General features: G+C 39.0%; 1 protein-coding gene across 2 annotated transcripts in view; it reads left to right on the top strand.

The window, feature by feature from the left end:
- Positions 1–15,000, top strand: part of LOC129843747 (protein Jumonji-like) — a 114,951-nt gene that overhangs the window by 95,676 nt on the left and 4,275 nt on the right. The window contains exons 8-17 of one of the 2 annotated variants that reach the window (XM_055912329.1): positions 548–675; positions 1,059–1,460; positions 3,488–3,580; positions 5,378–5,496; positions 5,757–5,827; positions 6,113–6,227; positions 8,667–8,772; positions 9,017–9,118; positions 10,033–10,163; positions 14,626–14,806. In XM_055912329.1, the coding sequence (XP_055768304.1) occupies positions 548–675; positions 1,059–1,460; positions 3,488–3,580; positions 5,378–5,496; positions 5,757–5,827; positions 6,113–6,227; positions 8,667–8,772; positions 9,017–9,118; positions 10,033–10,163; positions 14,626–14,806 (1,448 nt within the window). Of the gene's footprint in view, positions 1–547; positions 676–1,058; positions 1,461–3,487; positions 3,581–5,377; positions 5,497–5,756; positions 5,828–6,112; positions 6,228–8,666; positions 8,773–9,016; positions 9,200–10,032; positions 10,164–14,625; positions 14,807–15,000 lie in introns of both variants that reach the window. The other variant, XM_055912328.1, reaches the window with a different exon arrangement.

The following is a 15,000-nucleotide window of genomic DNA, read 5'->3' as shown; positions in this document are numbered from 1 at the left end:
CTCTCACCCTCCTTCACTCCCTTCTCTTCCTCCTTATCCTCCTTCACTCCCTCCCTCCCTCTCACCCTCCTTCACTCCCTTCTCTTCCTCCTTATCCTCCTTCACTCCCTCCCTCTCACCCTCCTTCACTCCCTTCTCTTCCTCCTTATCCTCCCTCGGTCCCTCCTTCACTCCCTCCCTCCCTCTCACCCTCCTTCACTTCCTCCCTCCCTCCTTCACTCCCTCCCTATGCCTCTCACCCTTCTTCACTCCCTCCCTCTCTCCCTCCCTCCCTCTCACCCTCTTTCATTCCCTCACTATCCTCCCTCCCTCTCTCCCTCCTTCACTCCCTCCCTATCCTCCCTCCCTCTCTCTCCTTCACTCCCTCTTCCTCCTTATCCTCCCTCTCACCCAATTTCACTCCCTCCCTAACCTCCCTCCCTCTCTCTCTCCCTCCTTCACTCCCTCCCTCTCACCCTCCTTCACTCCCTCCTCTTCCTCCATATCCTCCCTCTCTCCCTCCTCTTCCTCCATATCCTCCCTCTCCCCCTCCTTCCCTCCCTGCCAGGCGGATGTGAGTTGGACCTGGCCCGGTTCTTTCAGCTCATCAACGACATGGGCGGCATGCAGCAGGTCAGCGACATGAAGAAATGGAACAAGCTAGCCGACCAGCTCCGTATCCCCAAGACTGCACAGGTACTGTACTGCTTCAAGGTTGCATAAATGGCACCCTATTCTCGATATAGTAGACTGCTTTTGACCAGGGCCCATAAGGCTCTGGCCTACTATATAGGGAATAGGGGGCCATTTGGTACTCAAGCCTCTTGTGTTGACCATGATGCTGTTCTGTAACAAACAATTCCTTCCGGCATCCGTGTCTTGTAGTGTTTCATCTACACTGAAGTGGGTCATTTTGTTTTTCATCCTACTTTTGTATTTGAGATTGACTTCTGATGAAAACCAACAGCCAGCCCAGCTAGCTGCATAGCTAAGTATAGCACTTTGACATTTGATGTTAACACTGCCCTCCCTGTCAACTGTCAACTGCAAAGTAATAATATCCTACCACCCGACCACAGGATCGTCTGGCCAAGCTGCAGGAGGCCTATTGTCAGTACCTACTGTCCTACGACTCCCTGGACCCCGCTGAGCGCATCCGCCTGGAGAGGGAGGTGCTGGAGGAGAAGGGGAGGCTGGAGAAGAAGAGAGGGCCCCTGGAGGGCCACTCAGATGACTCCCAACAAAGCCTGCTCCAGCTGCCCCGCTGTGAGCCCAAGAATGGCCTGGTAAACGGGGTGATCCGGAGGACCGGCCTGCCCAGGAACCTGGAGGAAGGAGCGAAAGAGGGGAAGGAACAGGAGAAGGACATGTGGCTGAGGTCCAGCAGGAGGAGACTGTTCTCTCAGGAGAAGAAAGGAGGAAGAGGAGGATCAGAGGAGGAGAAAGAGTTTCTTAGCGACCAGCACAAGTGTATATACAGGGTAGGTCATGTTAGCCCCTTTCTCTGGCCCTGTACACACTCAGGTTGAACAACTGATGTACAACACATTTGGCACAACAAATGTGATACAACAGACAGTTTTTCTGGACAGAAATAATTACCCAAGCATAGTGGAGGCACTACAAAACGCACAATGCTTGTGTAAATATTATATTGGTTAAGTCTATTGGTTAATGAGCTCTGTGGTAGCTGTGTGTGGGCAGATTGAATACAGTGCAGCACTGTCAATACAGTGTGTATAGCTGTTAGTGCCTGGAGGCAGAACTACAATATCCCTGGTTCAGTTGCTCTCACATCTAATATAGGTCATTGCCCATCTGCAAGCACAGAGGCCACACACACGATCAGACACACACACCTCATTTTGACAACACGTCACCCCATGTCAACTTATCACTGCCAGTATTTCTGTCTTGATGCTCCATGATGATCTTCTGTTGCTCACAGTTCTCTTATCAGTAGTGTCAATTACAGTTCTCCTGTAGTATCAGTTAGTTCTCCTGTAGTATCAGTTAGTTCTCCTGTAGTATCAGTTAGTTCTCCTGTAATATCAGTTAGTTCTCCTGTAATATCAGTCAGTTCTCCTGTAGTATCAGTTAGTTCTCCTGTAGTATCAGTTAGTTCTCCTGTAGTATCAGTTAGTTCTCCTGTAGTATCAGTTAGTTCGCCTGTAGTATCAGTTAGTTCTCCTGTAATATCAGTTAGTTCTCCTGTAGTATCAGTTAGTTTGCCTGTAGTATCAGTTAGTTCTCCTGTAATATCAGCTAGTTCTCCTGTAGTATCAGTTAGTTCTCCTGTAGTATCAGTTAGTTCACCTGTAATATCAGTTAGTTCTCCTGTAGTATCAGTTAGTTCTCCTGTAGTATCAGTTAGTTCTCCTGTAGTATCAGTTAGTTTTCCTGTAATATCAGTCAGTTCTCCTGTAGTATCAGTTAGTTTTCCTGTAATATCAGTCAGTTCTCCTGTAGTATCAGTCAGTTATCCTGTAGTATCAGCTAGTTCTTCTGTAGTATCAGTTACTTATAGCGTTTCATCTCTCAGTTTGACTTCCTACTTTTAAAACCTGGCTCGTAGGGACTATTCTGTCTGTGAAGTCCAGCATAGCTGGGCCCATATGAAATCTATATATTGGGCCATAATAAGAAATACAGCAATCTCCTGCACACATGTGGGAAAGCTTACAGTGACTGACAGTAGTCCAACCAACCAGGGATTTTCCTGGCACATTCATACAGGCTCTCAGTCTCTGTCCCTGCCCGGTTGTCTGTCGTGTATCTGAGCTTATGTCCCAAATGGTGCCCAATTCCCTGTCTAGTGCACTACTTTTAACCAGGGCCCTTAGGGCTCCAATCGAAAGTAGTACTCTATATAAGGGAATCGTTAGCCATTTGGATAAGGGAATAGGGTGCCATTTGGGTAAGGGAATAGGGTGCCATTTGGGTAAGGGAATAGGGTGCCATTTGGGAGGCAACCTGAGAAAGCGTCTGGATGGAAGACTCCCCTTCAGAATGTGCTGAGGCTGCAGCAGCAGCGGGGAGAGGAAGGAAGATGATGTCATGCAGCACAGTGACATCCACATGTATCATGTAGTTTTCACCCTCTCAGAGAAAAGCTTTTTGTTTTTGTCTGGCTCTTCAACTAACTCTCCCATCTGGTTGGCTGTGATAATCCTTACATTGACAGTGGTCTGCGTCCCAAATCACATGCCTATTCCCTTTTCTAATGCGCTACTTTTGACCAGAGCCTCTTTATAAGTAGGATGTCATTAGGGACGGAGACAGTGTATCAAGGGACATAAAAGACTACTTCCTGTATGGTCTTACTAGTCTCTTTGGTTGTGTTTCTGTGTCATTCGATTGGCAGTATATCAAAACACCTCAGTCCATAAGCTCGTACACTCTGTTTGTGTTGATGATTTGCTGTGATAATCTTTACATTGACTGTATATCAGGGAACTTGAAAGGGACCGTAAGGTCTTAGCCCTGTCTTTGTGCTTCTCTATGGCAGGGGAAGTCGGTTTCTCTCACTACGTTCTACAGGACAGCCAGGAATACTATGAACATGTGTTTCAACAAGGAGCCTGGGACGGCTGAGGTGGAGGTAAGGTCTACATATCCCAAACTGTTATATACCTGCTACTTAGGTTGCGCTACTTTAGACCCTATTCAGGTTTCAGAGAAGTTGACTTAACATGGACTTAAATAAATAAAAATAAAAATTGACTTGTCCATATTTTATTGACATAAAACCATGTTAAGTCTACTTATTTCAAGTCTGAATCGGCCCTTAGTGCACTACTTTTGGTCAGGGCCCTGCTATTTGGGATGCAACCATATAGTCATAATGAATAAGTAGCATAATTCACTGGGACCATAAGTAGTATAATTCACTGGGACCATAAGTAGTATAATTCACTGGGACCGTAAGTAGTATAATTCACTGGGACCGTAAGTAGTATAATTCACTGGGACCATAAGTAGTATAATTCACTGGGACCATAAGTAGTATAATTCACTGGGACCGTAAGTAGTATAATTCACTGGGACCGTAAGTAGTATAATTCACTGGGACCATAAGTAGTGTAATTCACTGGGACCATAAGTAGTGTAATTCACTGGGAGCATAAGTAGTATAATTCACTGGGAGCATAAGTAGTATAATTCACTGGGACCGTAAATAGTATAATTCACTGGGACCATAAGTAGTATAATTCACTGGGACCGTAAGTAGTATAATTCACTGGGACCATAAGTAGTATAATTCACTGGGACCGTAAGTAGTGTAATTCACTGGGACCATAAGTGGGTATAATTCATTGGGACCATAAGTAGTGTAATTCACTGGGACCATAACTAGTATAATTCACTGGGACCATAACTAGTATAATTCACTGGGACCATAAGTAGTATAATTCACTGGGACCGTAAGTAGTATAATTCACTGGGACCATAAGTAGTATAATTCACTGGGACCGTAAGTAGTATAATTCACTGGGACCATCAGTAGTATAATTCACTGGGACCATAACTAGTATAATTCACTGGGACCATAAGTAGTATAATTCACTGGGACCGTAAGTAGTATAATTCACTGGGACCATAAGTAGTATAATTCACTGGGACCGTAAGTAGTATAATTCACTGGGACCATAAGTAGTATAATTCACTGGGACCGTAAGTAGTATAATTCACTGGGACCATCAGTAGTATAATTCACTGGGACCGTAAATTGTATAATTCACAGGGACCGTAAGTAGTATAATTCACTGGGACCATAAGTAGTGTAATTCACTGGGACCGTAAGTAGTATAATTCACTGGGACCATAAGTAGTATAATTCACTGGGACCATAAGTTGTATAATTCACTGGGACCATAAGTAGTATAATCCACTGGGACCATACGTTGTATAATTCACTGGGACCATAAGTAGTATAATTCACTGGGACCATAAGTAGTATAATTCACTGGGACCGTAAGTAGTGTAATTCACTGGGCCCATAAGTAGTATAATTCACTGGGACCATTAGTAGTATAATTCACTGGGACCATTAGTAGTATAATCCACTGGGACCATAAGTAGTATAATTCACTGAGACAGTAAGTAGTATAATCCACTGGGACCGTAAGTAGTATAATTCACTGGGACCATCAGTAGTATAATCCACTGGGACTGTAAGTAGTATAATCCACTGGGACCATAAGTAGTATAATTCACTGGGACCATCAGTAGTATAATCCACTGGGACTGTAAGTAGTATGGAGATGAATGATCAGGTCATTGACATATTTCTTCTCTCCTTTTGTCTTTCTTGTCAGCCATCCCACTGTGTGATCTACTGTCACTACTTGTTTTTTCATCTACATTAATGCAATAATGTTTCTGTCTGTGATTGCAGCAGGAGTACTGGAACATCGTGGAGCAGAGGGATTGTCATGTTGCAGTGCACTGTGGGAAAGTGGACACTAAAACTCATGGGAGTGGCTTCCCAGTTGGAAAGTCTGAGACGTTTTCAAAGTAAGGACCTAATGGCATTATTCTTTCACATGATTGGAGGATTTTGAATTTCCTGCTTATTCCCTCCTGATTCCTGGAATCTTCTAACTGGGATTTCTGGAGAATCTGGGAATTTGGGGAAAGTTAGGGGAATTTTACGACCCTATAAGGACATGCATAAAATATGTGTTCTGTTCTCTTGTCTCCACTCAAGACATGGATGGAACCTTACAGTCCTTCCCAATGATTATATGTGTTCTGTTCTTTTGTCTCCACTCAAGACATGGATGGAACCTTACAGTCCTTCCCAATAATTCAGGATCCATCTTACGTCATCTTGGTGCTGTGCCAGGTAATCATCTATACCTATGACCCTCTCCTGTTACACAGGATGACAGTAAATTGTATTGTAATACAGACAGTTGTAAGTAGCTGCAGAGTGAACTGAAGGACGCCCATCAGCTTAATTACAACAGTTCCTTGAATGTATGTTGCGTTAGTTATTTTGTTTTTGTTTTATTCAGTATATCCTCATTTTTGGTGACACAATTCAATAGCATTCTGCTATGAATTAAGTGAACTTGAACTGACTAGAAAAGCTTGACAGTCTACTATGTCTTCCTTTGTGGTTGTACAGGAGTGACCATTCCTTGGCTGAACATCGGCATGGTCTTCTCTACCTCATGCTGGTCGCGAGACCATCATCGCCTTCCATACATTGATTACTTACACACTGGTGCTGACTGCATTTGGTAAGTAGTGGTTCACTGCTCACTGCCCTCTCCCAGTTTAATCCTACGGTCACTCAGGTTCACCATCTGCCACAACCAATGGAGAACGAGCTCAGCGTCAGTTAGTCAAGCCTGATCAAATAGAACTGATGGAGATTGATTTAATAGAACTCCCTGAGCGTGGTCAGTACAGTATGAAGGAAACGCTGTATGGCTCAGTAGGTAGAGCATGGTGCTCGCAACCCAGGATAGTGGGTTTGATTCTCTGGGCCATCAAAAGGTCAAATGTATGCAGTATGACTAAGTCTTTATTGGATAAAAGCATCTGCTAAATGGTATATATTTAAGCAATAAGGCACGAGGGGGCGTGGTATCTTATGGTATCTTAAGCACGACGCATTGCGGAGTGCCTGGACACAGCCCTTAGTCGTGGTATATTGGCCATATACCACAAACCCCCGAGGTGCCTTATTGCCATTATAAACTGGTTACCAATGTAATTAGAGCAGCAAAATGTTTTGTCATACCCATGGTATACGGTCTGATATACCACGGCTGTCAGCCAATCAGCATTCAGAGCTCGAACCACCCAGTTTATTATATGTGTGTATATATATGTGTGTATATATATATATATATATATATATATATATATATATATATATATATAGATATATATATCAGGAATTCTTGAAAGACGGTACAATATGAACTTTTCTTCCACAAATATTTGTCTTAATATCTGATAGACCAAATAATATATATATCACACCATGTAAAGGAACAACCTCCTAATTCAGAAATGTTTTTCTCATAAATTACAACTAAGTGGATTTATATCAACTCAGTCAGACACCATACAATGCATTACATTTGTACATTTATTGTCCAAGTGTTTGAAGACCTTGTTTGTTTAATTATATCATTACATTATTCAAATATGAAATGAAAATCTCCAAACTTATTTTTATAACGCATTTTTATAATGCTATATAATGCTCCAGGGATAATTTTGTTAGCATTTTGGCATGTTTTTCTAGATTCAGAACATTAAACATTTATTAGCGTTTCGGCATGTTTTCTAGATTCAGAACATTAAACATTTATTAGCGTTTCGGCATGTTTTCTAGATTCAGAACATTAAACATTTAGCATTTCGGCATGTTTTCTAGATTCAGAACATTAAACATTTAGCATTTCGGCATGTTTTCTAGATTCAGAACATTAAACATTTAGCATTTTGGCATGTTTTCTAGATTCAGAACATTAAACATTTAGCATTTTGGCATGTTTTTCTAGATTCAGAACATTAAACATTTAGCATTTTGGCATGTTTTCTAGATTCAGAACATTAAACATTTAGCATTTTGGCATGTTTTCTAGATTCAGAACATTAAACATTTATTAGCATTTTGGCATGTTTTCTAGATTCAGAACATTAAACATTTAGCATTTTGGCATGTTTTCTAGATTCAGAACATTAAACATTTGGCGTTTCGGCATATTTTTCTAGATTCAGAACATAAAACATTTATTAGCGTTTTGGCATATTTTTCTAGATTCAGAACATAAAACATCATTTATAAAGGAAACATTATCCCTTAGATCTATCACAACAAAAATGTCAACAGTTTAACCATGTGTTGCAGAACAGTGATTCAAATCATTTTTTTCTAACAATAAAAAAAAGTTCATAAGGGATTTAGCCATCAGGGACGGAGTTGACAACAGATACTCAAAACAGACATTTTTGCCTCAAAGTATTTTACATTTGTAAAATATATTAAATTATTCTTTCAGCACTCTGACGGAGTTGACGTTAGACAAAAATATTTTGGGGGGGTTTTGACCGTGGTGATTTCTATATTGTTTGTTTAAAATATATCAGATAGTAGAGAACTTTCCAGACCATGAGTGGTCTTGTTGCACTACATGTAATGAGGACATGGATAAGAGGTCATTATGGTATAGCTGACCCTGCTCATTCCTGATTTGAATTCACCAAATCTCCAGACACATCTTTTAGGAATCACAGTTTCGAGATAAGGGCTATTGCAAATTACTACACAAGATCCCTTTTCAGTTAATATTAAATATTGCCAGTTAAAAAAAAAATATATATATATATATATATAATTACACTTTTTTGGAGAGTTTGAAATTGGGATCCTTTTCTCCAGACAATGGCATTTCCGGGTATAGAGCCAAAATGGAAATGAATAATATTGAAAATATTTAGAAAATTCCAAAAGCAAATCTTTCCCCTTATAAAATGCCCCTTAATGTAATTGTTATGCTCAAATAAAATTCTATAAAACTATAATAAAAATGAAGTTTCATTGCCAGACAAGGATATTATTATTATTTACTAGTGCTATGACATGTGTCCACTAACTCCAACATGTTATCGTATAGTGATACACAGTTAGATCCTAATAACCCATGTAACCCGGTGTTCAGGTACTGTATTCCTGCTGAGGAGAAGGTGAAGCTGGACAAGGTGGTTCACACACTACTGCAGGCTAATGGAACCCCAGGACTGGAGATGTTGGAGAACAACATCATGGTGTGACTGCAGGATACACAGCATACACATACAGTACAAACATGGACTACAGAAACACTGTCCACACAAACATGGACTACATAAACACTGTGCGCACACATACACACTGGGCTCTGGTGAAAAGTTCTGCACTATATAGGGAACAGGGTGCAAGTAGTGCACTATATCTGGAAGAGGATGCCATCTGGGATGGAGACTTGGTCGTCAGGTAATACATGTTCTCTCTCTCCCTCCCTCCCTCCAGATCTCTCCGGAGGTGCTGTGTGGAGCGGGGGTCAAAGTGCACCGGACCGTCCAGAAGAGTGGCCAGTTCGTCGTCTGTTTCCCGGCAACGTTCGTCTCCAAGGTGTGCTGCGGCTACAGCGTCTCCGAGACAGTGCACTTCGCCACCCCCCAGTGGCTGAACACGGGATACCAGGCTGCCAAGGTTGGAGCCCCCCGTCGTATCAATACTTGAAGGAAAAGCTATTAGTTGAAAGAAGAGTATAGTTTAATTCAGTACATAATGTATTATTATAATGTTACCTGCCATGCTAACATTACTGTAGTATTTAGTATAGCGTTACTAGTCGTTGGCATCGGCATAATAAATGTTGTTTTCACAGATAAAGCTACAAGATCAGTTGGTTTAATGTATTGGTCTTCAACATTAATACAGATTCAATTCTCCATTTAAAAAAATCAGAATTACGCTTTCTGTTACAATTAAAAAAATAGATATTGTTATACAAGACAATTGCAAAATGATATAAATGTCTTTGCTAAAATTAACGAAAATCCATTTTCGTTTAGGGGTCTGACCACATAGAGTATGAACTCCTGTACCTGTCCTGTACCTCTCCATGCTCCTGTACATCTTGGGGTGTCCAGTTTGACTGAGTTCCTGACTGAGTTCCAGTCCTGAAAGCTCCTCACGAAGGGGTGGTAACCAGGCTCTAAAGTCTGACTTAACCAGCTTCCTGGCAAAGGCAACGCATAGTTTAGTCAGTCAGTCAGTCTGTCTATCAGTCAGTCAGTTCAGATAGAGCGGACAAACTGAGGGTAGAGAGCGCCTCTGTGTACCCAGTCTTCCGCTGGTCAATTCACTATCAAAGATTCTGTTATCCACATGGATTTTGTTTCCCTACACATCTACTGCATGAAAGGAGGGATTTGCGAGGGTTTACCAAACTGAGCACATCCATTAATCTGAACTGGGATATGTTGTGAAAAGACCCTGTCATATCAAATGTTCAAATATCTCTTACCTCTCCTCCCCAGGAGCTGAAATGTCGACGCATAGAGAGGTCTTTCTCCATGGAGAAGTTGCTGTACCAGATCGCAATGTCAGAATCTAAACGGGAGAATGGTGTCATTCTGAGTACCATGACCTCACTTCTCAAAGACCTCAGGTGGGTTTAACTATTTAACACAGTATCACAGTATCGATCACAGTATCAATAGCAGTACTATATTTGTAGATCACAGCATCATTGTAGATCACAGGATCAATAGCAGTATTATCATTGTAGATCACATTATTATCATTGTAGATCACAGTATCATTGTAGATCACATTATTATCATTGTAGATCACAGTATCATTGTAGATCACATTATTATCATTGTAGATCACAGTATTATTGTAGATCACAGTATCATTGTAGATCACAGTATTATCATTGTAGATCACAGTATCATTGTAGATCACAGTATTATCATTGTAGATCACAGTATCATTGTAGATCACAGTATTATCATTGTAGATCACAGTATCATTGTAGATCACAGTATTATCATTGTAGATCACAGTATCATTGTAGATCACAGTATTATCATTGTAGATCACAGTATCATTGTAGATCACAGTATCATTGTAGATCACAGTATTATTGTAGATCACAGTATCATTGTAGATCACAGTATTATTGTAGATCACAGTATCATTGTAGATCAGAGTATTATTGTAAATCACATTATCATTGTAGATCACATTATTATCATTGTAGATCACAGTATTATTGTAGATCACAGTATCATTGTAGATCACATTATTATCATTGTAGATCACAGTATTATTGTAGATCACATTATCATTGTAGATCACAGTATCATTGTAGATCACAGTATCAATGTAGATCACAGCATCATTGTAGATCACAGTATCATTGTAGATCACAGTATCAATAGCAGTATTATCATTGTAGATCACAGTATTGTTGTAGATCACAGTATTATCATTGTAGATCACAGTATCATTGTAGATCACAGTATCATTGTAGATCACAGCATCATTGTAGATCACAGTATCATTGTAGATCACAGCATCATTGTAGATCACAGTATCATTGTAGATCACAGTATCAATAGCAGTATTATCATTGTAGATCACAGTATTGTTGTAGATCACAGTATTATTGTAGATCACAGTATCATTGTAGATCACAGTATTATTGTAGATCACAGCATCATTGTAGATCACAGTATCATTGTAGATCACAGTATTATTGTAGATCACAGTATCATTGTAGATCACAGTATCAATAGCAGTATTATCATTGTAGATCACAGTATCATTGTAGATCACAGTATCATTGTAGATCACAGTATTATTGTAGATCACAGTATCATTGTAGATCACAGTATTATTGTAGATCACAGTATCATTGTAGATCACAGTATCATTGTAGATCACAGTATCATTGTAGATCACAGCATCATTGTAGATCACAGTATCATTGTAGATCACAGCATCATTGTAGATCACAGTATCATTGTAGATCACAGCATCATTGTAGATCACAGTATCATTGTAGATCACAGTATCATTGTAGATCACAGTATCAATAGCAGTATTATCATTGTAGATCACAGTATTGTTGTAAATCACAGTATTATCATTGTAGATCACAGTATCATTGTAGATCACAGTATCATTGTAGATCACAGCATCATTGTAAATCACAGTATTATTGTAGATCACAGTATTATTATTGTAGATCACAGCATCATTGTAGATCACAGTATCATTGTAGATCACAGTATCATTGTAGATCACAGTATCAATAGCAGTATTATCATTGTAGATCACAGTATTGTTGTAGATCACAGTATTATTGTAGATCACAGTATCATTGTAGATCACAGTATCATTGTAGATCACAGTATTATCATTGTAGATCACAGTATCATTGTAGATCACAGTATTATTGTAGATCACAGTATCATTGTAGATCACAGTATTATTGTAGATCACAGTATCATTGTAGATCACAGTATCATTGTAGATCACAGTATCATTGTAGATCACAGTATTATTGTAGATCACAGCATCATTGTAGATCACAGTATTATCATTGTAGATCACAGTATCATTGTAGATCACAGTATTATTGTAGATCACAGTATCATTGTAGATCACAGTATTATTGTAGATCACAGTATTATTGTAGATCACAGTATTATCATTGTAGATCACAGTATCATTGTAGATCACAGTATCATTGTAGATCACAGTATCATTGTAGATCACAGTATTATTGTAGATCACAGCATCATTGTAGATCACAGTATTATCATTGTAGATCACAGTATCATTGTAGATCACAGTATTATTGTAGATCACAGTATCATTGTAGATCACAGTATTATTGTAGATCACAGTATTATCATTGTAGATCACAGTATCATTGTAGATCACAGTATCATTGTAGATCACAGCATCATTGTAGATCACAGTATCATTGTAGATCACAGTATTATTGTAGATCACAGTATTATTGTAGATCACAGTATCATTGTAGATCACATTATTATCATTGTAGATCACAGTATCATTGTAGATCACAGTATCATTGTAGATCACAGTATCATTGTAGATCACAGTATCATTGTAGATCACAGTATCAATAGCAGTATTATCATTGTAGATCACAGTATCATTGTAGATCACAGTATCATTGTAGATCACAGCATCATTGTAAATCACAGTATTATTGTAGATCACAGTATTATCATTGTAGATCACAGTATTATCATTGTAGATCACAGTATTATTGTAAATCACAGTATTATCATTGTAGATCACAGTATCATTGTAGATCACAGTATCATTGTAGATCACAGCATCATTGTAAATCACAGTATTATTGTAGATCACAGTATTATTATTGTAGATCACAGCATCATTGTAGATCACAGTATCATTGTAGATCACAGTATCATTGTAGATCACAGTATCAATAGCAGTATTATCATTGTAGATCACAGTATTGTTGTAGATCACAGTATTATTGTAGATCACAGTATTATCATTGTAGATCACAGTATCATTGTAGATCACAGTATCATTGTAGATCACAGTATTATTGTAGATCACAGTATCATTGTAGATCACAGTATTATCATTGTAGATCACAGCATTATTGTAGATCACAGTATCATTGTAGATCACAGCATTATTGTAGATCACAGTATTATTGTAGATCACAGTATCATTGGAGATCACAGTATTATCATTGTAGATCACAGTATTATCATTGTAGATCACAGTATCATTGTAGATCACAGTATTATTGTAGATCACAGTATCATTGTAGATCACAGTATCATTGTAGATCACAGTATTATTGTAGATCACAGCATCATTGTAGATCACAGTATTATCATTGTAGATCACAGTATCATTGTAGATCACAGTATTATTGTAGATCACAGTATCATTGTAGATCACAGTATCATTGTAGATCACAGTATTATTGTAGATCACAGTATTATCATTGTAGATCACAGTATCATTGTAGATCACAGTATTATTGTAGATCACAGTATTATTGTAGATCACAGTATCATTGTAGATCACAGCATCATTGTAGATCACAGTATCATTGTAGATCACAGTATTATTGTAGATCACAGTATTATCATTGTAGATCACAGTATTATTGTAGATCACAGTATCATTGTAGATCACAGTATTATTGTAGATCACAGTATCATTGTAGATCACAGTATCATTGTAGATCACAGTATTATCATTGTAGATCACAGTATCATTGTAGATCACAGTATCATTGTAGATCACAGTATCATTGTAGATCACAGTATTATCATTGTAGATCACAGCATCATTGTAGATCACAGTATCATTGTAGATCACAGTATTATCATTGTAGATCACAGTATCATTGTAGATCACAGTATCATTGTAGATCACAGTATCATTGTAGATCACAGTATCATTGTAGATCACAGTATCATTGTAGATCACAGTATTATTGTAGATCACAGTATTATTGTAGATCACAGTATCAATAGCAGTATTATCATTGTAGATCACAGTATCATTGTAGATCACAGTATCATTGTAGATCACAGTATTATTGTAGATCACAGTATCATTGTAGATCACAGTATTATTGTAGATCACAGTATTATTGTAGATCACAGTATCATTGTAGATCACAGTATTATTGTAGATCACAGTATTATTGTAGATCACAGTATTATTGTAGATCACAGTTTCATTGTAGATCTGAGTATTAATAGCAGTATTATCATTGTAGATCACAGTATCATTGTAGATCACAGTATCATTGTAGATCACAGTATCAAAAGCAGTATTATCATTGTAGATCACAGTATCATCATACATGGAATGTAATGTTACTCTTAAAAGGACAATATGGGATTCAATAAACAGCTGTGGGATGGGGCTGGAGAAATGTAACCACTCTTAAGAATCAATAGCTATACATCATTCATTTAAAAGTACAACATGTACCTATTGCAAATTGACCCTTTCCACAACTTCAAAAAAAGGAAACAGTAGCCATTGATGACAGACGATACACCCGTCTGCTCTACCTGTTCCAGGGATACAGAGTTGAGACAGCGCAGGGATCTGTTTGACGCCGGGCTGCGGTCTGTTGCCCGCTACTGTAGCCATGACAACCAGGCCTCGTCAGAGAGCAGGAGGATCCAGCGCCAGTGGCTGAGGCTCGACCCCTCGGACCGACGCTGCCAGGTGTGCCAACACCTCTGCTACCTCTCCATGGTGAGTCTTTACTGGGCAGGGAAGTTTGGGCACAAACATAGGCAGCGATTCAATCAAAGGCATGTGGTCGACAAGCGCACTGCACGGCCAACAAGGCGCCTTCTAAAGGCCATTTCCCCGATGTTCGTGGAGATGGCATCGATGGTTACGTCCGCAGATGTGGGCTCAATCGTAAATGTCCTGTAAAAAGACCG

This window comes from Salvelinus fontinalis, unplaced genomic scaffold, assembly GCF_029448725.1.
Source record: "Salvelinus fontinalis isolate EN_2023a unplaced genomic scaffold, ASM2944872v1 scaffold_0158, whole genome shotgun sequence".
In the NCBI taxonomy this organism is placed as follows: domain Eukaryota; kingdom Metazoa; phylum Chordata; class Actinopteri; order Salmoniformes; family Salmonidae; genus Salvelinus; species Salvelinus fontinalis.
Note: the sequence above shows the minus strand (reverse complement) of the source record. Positions and strands in the feature narration are given on the sequence as shown.